The sequence below is a fragment of the Micropterus dolomieu genome, linkage group LG01, assembly GCF_021292245.1.
Source record: "Micropterus dolomieu isolate WLL.071019.BEF.003 ecotype Adirondacks linkage group LG01, ASM2129224v1, whole genome shotgun sequence".
NCBI lineage: Eukaryota > Metazoa > Chordata > Actinopteri > Centrarchiformes > Centrarchidae > Micropterus > Micropterus dolomieu.
Window position 1 is genome coordinate 39,988,416 of NC_060150.1, and position 12,235 is coordinate 40,000,650.

Genomic DNA, 12,235 nt, shown 5'->3' on the forward strand with positions numbered 1-12,235 from the left:
GAGACCATTTTACACGCCTTCATCTCATCACGCCTGGATTATTGCAACAGCCTTTTCACCTGTTTAACCCAAAAATCTATTGATCGACTCCAGACCGTCCAGAACTCAGCTGCCAGGCTTTTAACAAGAACAAAGAAATATGACCACATTACTCCTATTTTAGCTTCATTACACTGGCTCCCAGTGTGTTTTAGAATTGACTTTAAAATTCTATTGATTACTTTTAAAGCTCTTCATGGCCTCTCGCCTTGTTATATTTCAGACCTTTTAGTCCCACACACACCAGCACGTACCTTGAGATCCTCGGGCAGAGGTCTGTTGTCTGTTCCAGAGTCTCGACTGAAAACTAAAGGGGACAGAGCGTTTGCTGTCAGGGCCCCGAGGCTCTGGAACAGCCTGCCTGAGGAAATCAGGTCGGCTGAGTCAGTGAACTCTTGTAAGTCCCTTCTTAAAACATACTTTTATAGGAGAGCCTTTCTCGATCTTATTAGACTTTATTTTATCCCTTTTATTTTATTTTATTTTACTAATTTTATATTTATCTTAAACGTGTGTTTTAGTCTTTTCAATGTTTTCTTGCTTTTATCTTGTATTGTTTTTGTATTATTGTCTTTTGGGTATTATTGTCTTTACACTTGTTAAAGCACTTTGTAACTTGTTTTTGAACTCTACAAATAAAGATTATTATATTATTATTATTATGATACAGTACTATAAAATAGATAGCTACTTCATTTCTACAACTAGGAATAAATAGTAAGTAGTAAATATGCATGTAGATGTTAAAGTCACAGGTTTATTAGACAGGGATTGTTGCTGACACTGTGTGTCTGGAGTCAACTGTTAATTAGAGTGTCTGGTTATTTTGCTCTGTACCAGAGGGCAGAAGCTGGGACAGGTTGTGTCCAGGGTGGGACGGATCTGCAGTGGAGTTTCCTGCCTGTTTGCTGGCTCTGGACAAGTCCTGACACGGAGGGCAGGTTGGCATGATGATCTTTTCTGTAGTCCTGACTGTCCGTTGTAGTCTGTTCCTCTCCTGTTTGGTGGCAGATCCAAACCAGACAGTGATGGGCATACAGAGAACAGACTGAATACTGGCTGTGTAGAAGTAGGTCGGAAGTACATTCTCTGCTGGGCCTTTTTGGTGATGGTGTCTGTGTTGTGCTCCCACTTTACATCCTGGGAGATTGTGGATCCCAGAAACCTGAAGGTTTCCACAGGAGACACGGGGCTGTTGAGTATGGTGATGGAGGATAGAGATGAGGGGCTCCTCATAAAGTCCACGGTCATCTCCACAGTTTTGAGCGTGTTAAGCCCCAGGTTGTTGTGACCACACCAGAGAGCCAGCTGATCAACAACATCCCGGACTGGGCTGATGACCAGTGTGTCATCTATGAAGCTCAGGAGATTGACATATGGGTCTCTTGAGCTGCAGTCGTTGGTGTAGAGAGAGAAGAGCAGTGGGGAGAGCACACACCCCTGAGGGGCAGGAGTGCTAACTGGGGCAGCAGTGGAGGATGTCCGGATTGATGGTGTTGAACGCCTAGGTGAAGTCCACGAACAGGATCCTTGCATATGATGGAGGGTTTCTTGGAGACCAGGATGATTGTGGAGCGTTTGAAGCAGGAGGGAACTTCACACACCTCCAGTGATCTATTGGAGATCTGTGTGAAGATGGGGGGCCAGCTGGTCACTACAGAGTTTCAAGCAGGAGGCTGACACTCCGTCTGGTCCTGGTGCCTTCCTGGTCTTCTGTCTCTGAAAGTTATTCAAAAGTTTGTCTGTGTATATTATAAAACAACCAGGATATAATTTCAAGTCTACCAGTCTAAATTATTTGATTTACCATTTATTGTGCCAAGGAGTTGAAATGAAAGAAATTGGTGCAACTGCACCAAGAGACCACAAGATGTCAGACTAATCCTACTGTTGTCACTTCACCTTGAATGCACATACCTGTCACATGGTCACAGATGTAAAATCTTTTTCTTTAAATATTTAACTATGCTTCCCTCCATGCTGAAATTCTGCTAGCAAAATTTCAAAATGTATATACATTTTCTGATTTAAAAGCCAATATCAGTGTAATTTTCCTCCACATCACAAAGAGCCCATAATCTAAATTCTGTTGTAATTTTTTAGCATGCCTGCCATCATGTGAACTTTAACTATGTTAACCCAAATAAAGGATTCAAAATTGATTTTCAATAAGATTCTAATACCTCTTCTTTTTATGTCTAATCTACTCTCGGAGGAGGATTGCAACATATGATGACCTACTGGCCTAAAAAACTGCATCAGGCATTATAATTATTGCATCAAGAAAGCTAGAAAAAAGACCATCTTAGTGTTCACCTATGTGAAATATTTTTTTCCTTCCTGGTATGGAGAGACAAAACTGCCATAATAAAACGTGATCAATCAATCGTTTGTGTCAGATCTGCTCCTTATTTGCACACATTGTGCTAAAACTGTGCTTGTGAAAGGGGCAGCAGTTGTTTTTGATGTTGACTACTCATTAGTATGGTGGTGCTCTCCCTGCCCTTGTTATGGCAGGCATTTCTGAAGCTGAAATTTTGTGCCCTAGACGTTGCTTGTCTAGACAGCGCCATTGTTTGCTCTGCTCACTGTGCCAAGAGTAAATCTCATTAACAGTGAGTGGAATTGGCAGAACAGGATCTCACTCACAGCCTCTCTGTGAGCACTGTGAGCTAAACATAGAAGAAGACGGGGATTATTGTATAGATCTGTGATTACAAGTGAACTGTAAACCAGTGCAGATCTGACACTATTTCCACTGAGGTGCTGATTGTGAGGGTATGTGAATGAAGAGGCATAAAATATGCGGATGATGGAGTTGAGTATGAAATATATAGAAAACCCAGACTGATATCCATCTCAAACAAGCATCAAATGCAAATATTATGAAGTAAAGACATTTCGATCTACAAATTGTCTTCCTACATGTCTTGTGTTACAGCTTTTGCTCCAGAACCAGAACCACTAGATGGCAGACGAGAATTATACTAAAAAACAGGGATACACATCTCTGCTTGATAGAAAAACAATCTGAATACCGTATTCTTTCTGGATTGGGCTCAAAAGGAAGCTATAGACAGGCAGTACTGTTGCCGGTTTTAGCTTCAGGGGGTGGGATTTTAATCACACTTGGAAGTAGGGCCTGGAGATATGCAATAATATATAGGGTGTACAGATCCTAGAAATAATGAGACAGTATTATGACATTTCCAATTGATTCACTAATCATGAAATAACACATTGAGGCAGTAATAAAGATTTTGTGGTGGAAACCCAATGAGAGTGGATTATTTTGGGGGAAAAAAGCCCATGCATAACAGTATTATTGGAAAGAAGGGGTGCTATGTTACCAGGAGAAATATGATGACGTATAATCCAGTCCAAGGAGACAGTACATTTTTGATCTCTTTACTTTTTCTATTTTTCTATTTCTATATTTATATTTATGTGTACTGTTAAGCACCAGTATACCAAGGCAAATTCCTCGTATGTGAAAATGTACCTGGCAATAAATCTGATTCTGATTCTGAAGTAACCGAAATTTTTGTGAATATTTTAGATTTCTTTTATGTGTCATCTAAAATGGTTAAACGAGGCGCATGTTTGTTTTGGTCTGAGATTCTGGTGCTAGTACGACATATTGTGGGGCTGAATGTCCTATATAGCATTAATGGTCAAATATATATATAAATAATAGTACTCTATTTATTGTATATGTCACATTGTATATGAACATTTTTGGAAGCACAACAGGCCTAAATAAGAATTATGCTTACAATTGGATTAAATTCGTGTAATTGCACCTTTTTTGACTTCACTGAAGATTTGAATTACATCATGGACAAATGTCTACTAGTCAGGCCAACAATGACATCCCACCTAATATTACATGACTGTTTGAATTTATTCTGTTTTATTCTGTTGTATATATTCTGCCTTAAGGCATTACATATTTGTTGGCATAACTAATTATTGTAAAATATGTTTTATCATTACGGACAACTTTTCCAATAAGGTATAAAATGTGTAATCACAAAAACAAAGTGAATAGTGTACACAAAATGGTTAGGAAGAAGGTGACATGATTGTGGTTATGAGTGCACACTACATCTTGTATCCATTGAACTCCTCACTTTGTGCTTTTTTAATACTAAATACAATCTTGATTTGTCTCATTACACGTTACAGTTTCGTCCATTCTCAGCCTTGGAATCACTTTATCTCAACATAGCAGTTTATGCAGCATGAGAAAACACATTTCTTCATCATGAAATAATTTTTAGCTGCATGTTTATTCATCTTAATGTTGAAATAAATGCAGTATATAAGGCATTGTTTTCCATGTCTTTAGCTCACTTGTGGTTCACTGACACCAACTGGCTGAGCCTGACTGGAAGACCACTGCTTTGTTGACAGGTGGCAGTTTTCAAACTTTCACAGGAAACATATTTTCATTCAACCTCCTGCCAAGAGTAAAAGCATTTATTAAGTGCAAAAGAAATTTCAAAAGCAGGTTTCCCTTTGTACATATGGTTGTGGTTGACGCAAATAATAATTTTGTATATGCAAATACAGGACCCCAGGGCAGAGTGTCAGATGCTGGCGTATTTACACAATCAGACCTGAAAGTCGATGTGTACTCTGATGTCCTCCTTGATGACACACCATCCAGCACTGATGTTATGATGTCCTATATTCATTTGTGACAAAGCCTATTCACTCATCTCCCCCATGAAGCCTTATCCCTATCGAAATCTGAACATGAGTCAAAGACTCTACAGTTACCGACTTACCACAGCAACGCCAAGTGGAAAACGCCTTTTGAATATTTGCAAATCACTTCAGGGTTTTTAGAACAACTATCTGCCTGCATCCAGACAAGGCAGTGAGCATTATTGCATGTTTGTGCCTGCACAACTTTTTACAAGAAAGAAGATCTTATGCTGGAGGAGAGAGGGTGCACTATAGCTTGCACCAGTGAGTAGATCAAGAAACCCTTCTGTTGAAGCTAAGAGACAGAATTAGCCAATACCTTGTGTCACCTGCAGGGAGTGTTTCGTGGAAAGAGGGCATGGTGTAGATTTAATGGCCTGAGTGGTCTCAAAGTCCACTTCTTCCTGCATCAATAATCACATCTCTCGCCAGCCCCTCAGTAGGACTCCTGTTTTAACCATTTAAAAAAATGAAAAGCAATAAATGAGATCATTTGTCAAATTCAGTGTGGCTACCAATAAATCATTTTATTTTTTACATGGGAAACTGTACTGCTACAGCATGTTGTTTTATTCTGTAAGGAGTAAACAAGGCAACCTTTTCTCACAAGATGTGATATGACAATATTGGTGGTCATGGTGGTTGTTTCCCCCCCATATTAAAGATATATTTCCTGCAGACACATAGAAAAACATATCACTGCAGAGTGGATTATATTAACATTTCTATACAAACAAGGGTGTAGGTTTGGTTTCAACATTGGAGAGGACACTTTAGCTGGTGGTCTCAGAACATTTCCAGCATTAATCACTTCATTTCTTGAATTCTGTTGAATTGTTCTGCACCTGTTTCTGCCTTTTCTGTATCAGTCTATGGTGGAAATGTCTTTATTTATGTAAAGAGAAACACATAATTCAAGCAGCAGGCAATTCAAGATATAAAAATATAATGCAGTAAAGCTCTCAGTAAGTAACCTCTTTAAATGTGCACGTGGCACCTATTTATGTCAACAATAAAATGCATTCATTTATATAGCCTTTAATAGCTCCTGTATTTCAACAGGTTTTCTGCATATTCTAAATATGTCCCACATATCTATGTTCTCTCACATGTCGTGAACAGTCATAATATTTTAACAAACTCTGCCTTCTCCACACTCTGCTGTGCATTAGCCTATGTTATTGCTCTACTTTTTTCAGATTTTTCTAATCTAAGTCTTAATTCTCTAAATCTCCCATTACAATTTTTTCCCCCTTTAACTCTGAACTACACTTCTGCCTTTTGGTTTATGTTTTTCTCTCATTAATTTGCGGCTGGCTGTTAACTGTTTGTGTACCAAATACATTGACTAGACACTGACTGACAACATATTTACATTTGTTGATCAAAATAATTGACAGTAGTTGCTTGATATTGGTAGGGACATGCTGTCCTTACTAAATTCTATGCCCTTATGTGAAAAAAATATTTTGCCAATGCACTCAAATACCTATAAAAATAATGCAAAAATAACCCTGCACCGACTAGAAAGATGTTAGAACCAAGTAAACTTTAAATCTGAATCTATTTGAGTAATTTTACAAATGTGCCCTTCTTCTTTAAAGCTGTGCTCCATTTAACCGTTTGACTTCTCCAGATTGAGGGGGTCGTCGTCCTTTTCAGGTTCCGCACACTTTTGTGCTAGCTACAGCTTCCAGACAAGCTGTGCCTATATAAATATAGCCTATTGTGCGCGCATTCTATTGACTTTACGGTAATACACTCCCTCTGCGCACCGTGCCTTGTAGGAGCTCACGGCTTCAGATCCAGCAACACCTACAACGACGCGTATGGAAGATTGCCCAAAAATGGACTCTCTGCAGCTAAAAACAGATATCTGACGCGAGCAATGAACGCAGTGGAATGATTGCTCTCCACCGATCCGCGATGCTTCACTGTGAATAGAGGGATAAACAGAATTTCGCAAGCTGTTTTGCATGCAGCCAACAGGGCGCATGAAGTCTGGGAGATATTTTCCCACCCTGTTCAGTTCGTCCAGCGACCGTGCAGTGCGTGCACTGCTAGTTTTTATGTAAAGGACCAAGGAGTGCCTGGCTTAAGCAATAACATTTTTCCCCCTGCAAGATGTTTTGAGCTTCTAGGGGTCTGAGAGCGGCTGGTGTCGTCAGGGGGTTTCTTCACTGCGCAGACAAGCGGCGGAGCGTCTCTGCGCTACCGCACGTCTCCTCCACAACACAAAAGACAGTTCAGGAGGAAGGAGGCGGGGAGCTGGAGAAGGTCTTCGGGCTGGAAATCTGGAAATATACAGCGTTAAAATGACGATGTCCGTCCCGGAGAGGAAATCAGGCTCGGAGGGGAAGGAAGAGGAGAGCGAGGATGAGAGTGAAATCTTGGAGGAGAGCCCGTGCGGCCGCTGGCAGAAACGGAAAGAGCAGGTTGGTCTGTTTGTCTGTGTGTGGGCGCTTTTCCTTAAATTGCTAGCAGTCTGCTCTTTGATCAGGAAATAAATCAGTCTGTGTGCCCTATCTGATCATATTGCATCCTCTGTTATGCAATTCTAGATCCAGGCCGAGGCAGCCTGTTATTGCCCCCATGGTGTTTTGCACCATCCCGCCATAAATCTAACACAGTGACATGATCCTGATCTGCGTAGAAGTCTGTTTCAGAGGGTTTCAGTAAAAGGAATAGCGTAGTTTTCACCCCACCACTTTATTCTCAGCTCTCTGACTGGAGGATTTCTGCTCAGGATCTGCACAATGAACCCGGGACCCTGGAGCTTATGATAGGCTGCACCCTCTGACTTTTAATCCAGGGTTGCAAATCACACTAACACATGTGAGCGTGTATAACAAGTCTGCCTCCTTCTCTTTATATCCGAGATTGAAGCTTATATTTTATGTTGTATCATTAATGCATACGTGTGTATGTGTGAGACAGAGAGAGCGAGCGAGCGTGAGAATTGTTGCGTAATTAAATATAAAGGACAATCATTAACATTCATCAAATATAAAGTCAATTTTATTTATGGAACCAAAGAGCTGAAACAATTAGTAATCGGCAACCATTTTGATAATCGATTGAGTCCCTTTTCCGGATGTCGAAAAGTCAAACATTGGCTGGCACCATGTGAGTTTTAAAAATGTACATTTATATAATTGTAAAGTGGATATCTCGAGATTTTGGCCTGTTGGTCGGACAAACAGACAATTTGAAGATGTTTCACAATTTATAGACAAAATGATGATCAGTTAATCAAGAAAACAAGCAACACATTAATTGTTAATAAAAAAACAATTAATAGTTGTAACAAATCAACTATTAATCCTTTTTAATTATTGATATTCTCCCTGTTTGTTTCTTTATTATTTTATTAATCATTTGGTATAAAATGTCAGTAAAAATGCAGAAACATTATCAGCAAGATGAAGGCGACTTCTTTAAAATAGTTTTTCATCTGACTAATAGCCCAAAACCTCCAAATTATTCAGTTTATTACCACTTAAGCTTTTCTTTAAGCAGCAAATCCTCACAATTTAGAAGCTGGAACCCAGGAATGTTTGGTATTTTTGAGTTAAAGATTACTTAAATGACTAATGTGGCCTATTATCAACAAATAGTTTCAGCTCTAATTTTATTTATATAGCAGAGACATTTGACAATCTGTACAACATATGATCCCCTCTATCGTTGATTCTGAGGCGGACGTGCCACGAAAAATTGCAAATTCTTCTGGTGTCAGGAGCAGGTTCAGACTACTTGGCGAGGGGCTGATTTGCAGAATATTATTGTTAACTGTTATTTATAAACTTCAATAAGTTTGTAGTAATTCATTCTGCTTTTAATATTATTGAGTGCTACACGCCCCCTGTTTATCCAGATCTGCAGCTTTATTTATGACTTTGCCACTTTATCATGTGAGGATCAGCAGTAGTTGGATTATCCAGAATACATTAGCATCACAGTAAAGAACCCAGTGGCGTTGTTCGAAGCTTTCCCTCCCATAAATCATCACATGTTTGTTCAAAGACATAAAACGCAGCACAGTGACTTTTCCAGCTGGTGTGTTCACTTCACCAGTAGTGGCTGAAGCCTGTCCACATGCTCCATGTGAGGAATAGAAGGCATTTACAAAAAATCTCCCCTAAAAACTTCAGTTAGGATTATCTAAATATTTCAGCAATTGTAAAAAAGCGGGCGTTGCCTCGTGTCCTGCAGATAAGACTGAGAATTTAACTTGAAAGTTATCTCTCGAACACATGTTGCCTCCTCTGACGCCGCAACCACCTCACCACACTGCACTTTATGTGCCATTGAGCATCATTCATGTTGGAAATGACACACACACACACATACACACACTACCCCACCCTGGTGTTTTTCCACCCATTGATTATCAGTGTGTTTTCTGGGCTGCCTCTTTCCCTTCCACTGAGAGCATCAGTTGGAGCCGGTATATAAAATGAAATAACAGTAGTAAAAATCCATATCAGAATATCAATAGCTATAGATATCAGCATATGTAATGGAAAAAAAATGTATGGTAATCAGCTAATTTCTGATTTAAACTCATTTTACAGACACTTTAAAAACTAAGTTTGTTTGTTTTGAATCACAAAATGCTTGGAAGCTTGAATATGGGAAGTATAATTTTGTTAAACATAACAGATATGTAGGGCGCCTGTCATTTGGGTAACTGTTTGCCCGCTAAATGTCAGAAAAGTGCCACAAATGGCCCCCGAACCACAAGGTTGCTTCTTTAAATTTTGTCCATCTAGAAATCTAGACAGGGTATGCCCTTTATGACATAAAGCAGAAAAAAAGCACCAAATCCGGACATCTGTGAACCTGTAACTAGCAAAATGTTAGCATTTCTGCCTTATAAATTAAAGAAAATATTTGTAAGTCTATAAAATGTCAGAAAACTGTGGAAAAATGTCTGTCATAAAGACCCAGTGTGAAGTTATCGAATTGAAGAACACTCCAAAACTAATTTTACAGTAACATAAAACTATGAAAGGCTGCAATTTCTCACAATTGAGAAGCTGCAACCAGAAAATGTTTTAGCATTGTTCTGACATAAATGACAATTCATCAGCTGTTATTAATTCTATAATTATTGTAGGTTGATCTTTGGCTGATTGACATTGATTCATAAATTAATCATAGCAATGTGAGCTTATCATCATCATCATCATCATCATCATCATCATCATCATCATCATCATCATCATCATCATAAAAGTGCATCAAAAGCTGATTAATGATGCTTTCAGAACTGCACTTAGTCACACCACTTAAAGCCCATCATTTCCAAGCATAATGCCTCAGGCTTTTACTTAAATGCTCACCACGGCGTAGCTCACCTGGTGATTGTGCACATGTGATTGAGTAGGAGTATTTTTATTGTTATTGTTTGTTTTTTTAGTGATGGAACAAAGAAGCAAAACATTTTGCTTCAGTTGCCAGGTTTCAGTGTTGATACAGGTTTGATCCGGAATATCATAGACAAAATGAAACCATGTGACGTTATCTCTGCGGGGACCAGCGGAGCCAGTAACTGTTGGCTGTTAGTGCTCCAAAAGGTAAAAAATCATAGCCTTGTTGAAGTACAGTAGCTAAATGAAAACGTTGAGATATTTCAATGCAAACCTGTTTGTTATGATTCGTCTGTGTTTGCTGGCTCCCTGCTCTCTCCATCAGGCATGGGTGTGTCTGAGCGTCAGGCTTAAAACGCACATCAACACTCAGTAAATGTGTCAGTGGGTGAAAGTTGAGAATGCACGCATTCATATCTGTTATTCAGCTCAGGCATTCAAATAAACACAGTGACATTGTCAGCACATGGTATTGTTGCCTTGTTTTCTCAGCAGAACCGCAGTCAGGAATGTTTTTTCGTTTTTAAACTGGATGAACGTATTGCCTTCAAAGTCAGTCCATCCCTCTTGACTCAACACACAGAGTATTGATTTTTCTGAGGGGCTGAGCGGTGTGCAAAACTGTGTGAGCTGGGGAACAACAACTGTAAAGGCTTGTAGCTTGTTGGTGAAAAACTTTCCTGGCTCAGATATTTATGCGAAAAGTTACACCACGAGAGGACACAAGAAATTTATTCTGAAAACTGAAGTTGGTGGTCTAACACGTTTTTTTATTTCCAATAAATTAAAATTAGTGGATGATGTAGTGTTGAAAGATAATCCTGCTGCTGTCTTTGTCAACATTACTAACTAGGAAGTCTTCATGTCAGCAGCCACATGATTTACAAGTTCATGCTTTGTGACTGGTGGCACGTAACGTCTGATTGAGTCATCTCTGCCTCTCCAGAGTGGGGAAATTGTACTAATCGTTCCATGAAGAAATATTGCACACCATGTGCAGAGGTCAGACACTGGATACTGTGCGAGGTGAAAGGGACAGGTGCATGTTGGGAAGTTAGTTATTGGAGTTTGACCTGCTGATTTGGCCCACTTATTAACATCATCAGCAGTTTGAGCTGCAGCAGTGGCTGTAACACAAAACTCATGGATGCCTTTATGGTGCTTTAAAACGCTTAGCGCCCAATTCACCAAATTTGAATCAAAATTCATACTCCTTCTCAGAGCCGTCAAATCTGAAAACACTTACATGGTGGACATATTTTTACATTCACTGTGATGCACACTTTCTGAGGATGTTCTTATTTCTTGTGTCCATCGCGAAAAACATCCATATATCCGCTTAGAAATCATAGAAAACAACGCTCTTATAACGCCAGAACTTGCCTGAGAAGTTGTCTTCAGTATCAAAGTAGACCAGTGGTAGTTGTCTGTACATTCATGTGTACACTGCAACCAGGACCTGCTCAAAGCAAATTTGTAGTCGAGTCACAGTTTCGATTATAGATTGTTTATCGATTTGAAATGAGCAACAGAGGAGGAAAATCCTCCTTCTTCCCTGAAGTCCACGGTATTGCAGCATTTTCCCTTCCCCCTGAGTTATGTCGAACTACAGTTTGTAGGCTAGGCCACACGCAGGTAACATACGCCACCTGAGGCAACACTACAAATATGGCAGGACATCTTGGCAGGATTAGAAATAACAGAACAAACAGTTGTCGGGGCATAAAACAAATGATCTGTTGTTCTTTACAAATCAAGACTCGATAGTCTAACAATGGCATAGCCGTCAGTGCTAAAAAAAAAAAAAGCTTAAATTTGAAAAGATCTTAAAGTTGAAAATCAAATCGATTGTGGATTTGGAGAGTCGTGACTTTTTATGGTGCCAATTTACCAAAATGTGAACAAATATTATGAGATATATATATTGTAAAAAAGGAGGCTCAAGTTGTGGCCCACAGCTACTGACTACAGCCCGCAGTGTCTGAAATCAGGAGTTTTCAGTCATGACAGCTCAGTGGGCGTTACCTCCAACATGGACACAATCCACGTTGATCTGTCACACTGGGCTCTTTTTATCACAGGACAGAAGATTATCACCGGCACTCCTG

The 12,235-nt window shown here is 39.5% G+C and overlaps 1 protein-coding gene across 2 annotated transcripts in view; it reads left to right on the top strand.

Moving 5' to 3' along the window:
* The first annotated feature begins 6,518 nt into the window (after positions 1 to 6,518).
* Positions 6,519 to 12,235, top strand: part of nrbp2b (nuclear receptor binding protein 2b) — a 35,256-nt gene continuing 29,539 nt past the window's right edge. For both annotated transcript variants that reach the window (XM_046055307.1, XM_046055376.1), the window contains exon 1: positions 6,519 to 7,187. In XM_046055307.1, coding sequence (XP_045911263.1) covers positions 7,068 to 7,187 — 120 coding nt within the window. In that variant the 5' untranslated portion in view covers positions 6,519 to 7,067. The remainder of the gene's footprint in view (positions 7,188 to 12,235) is intronic.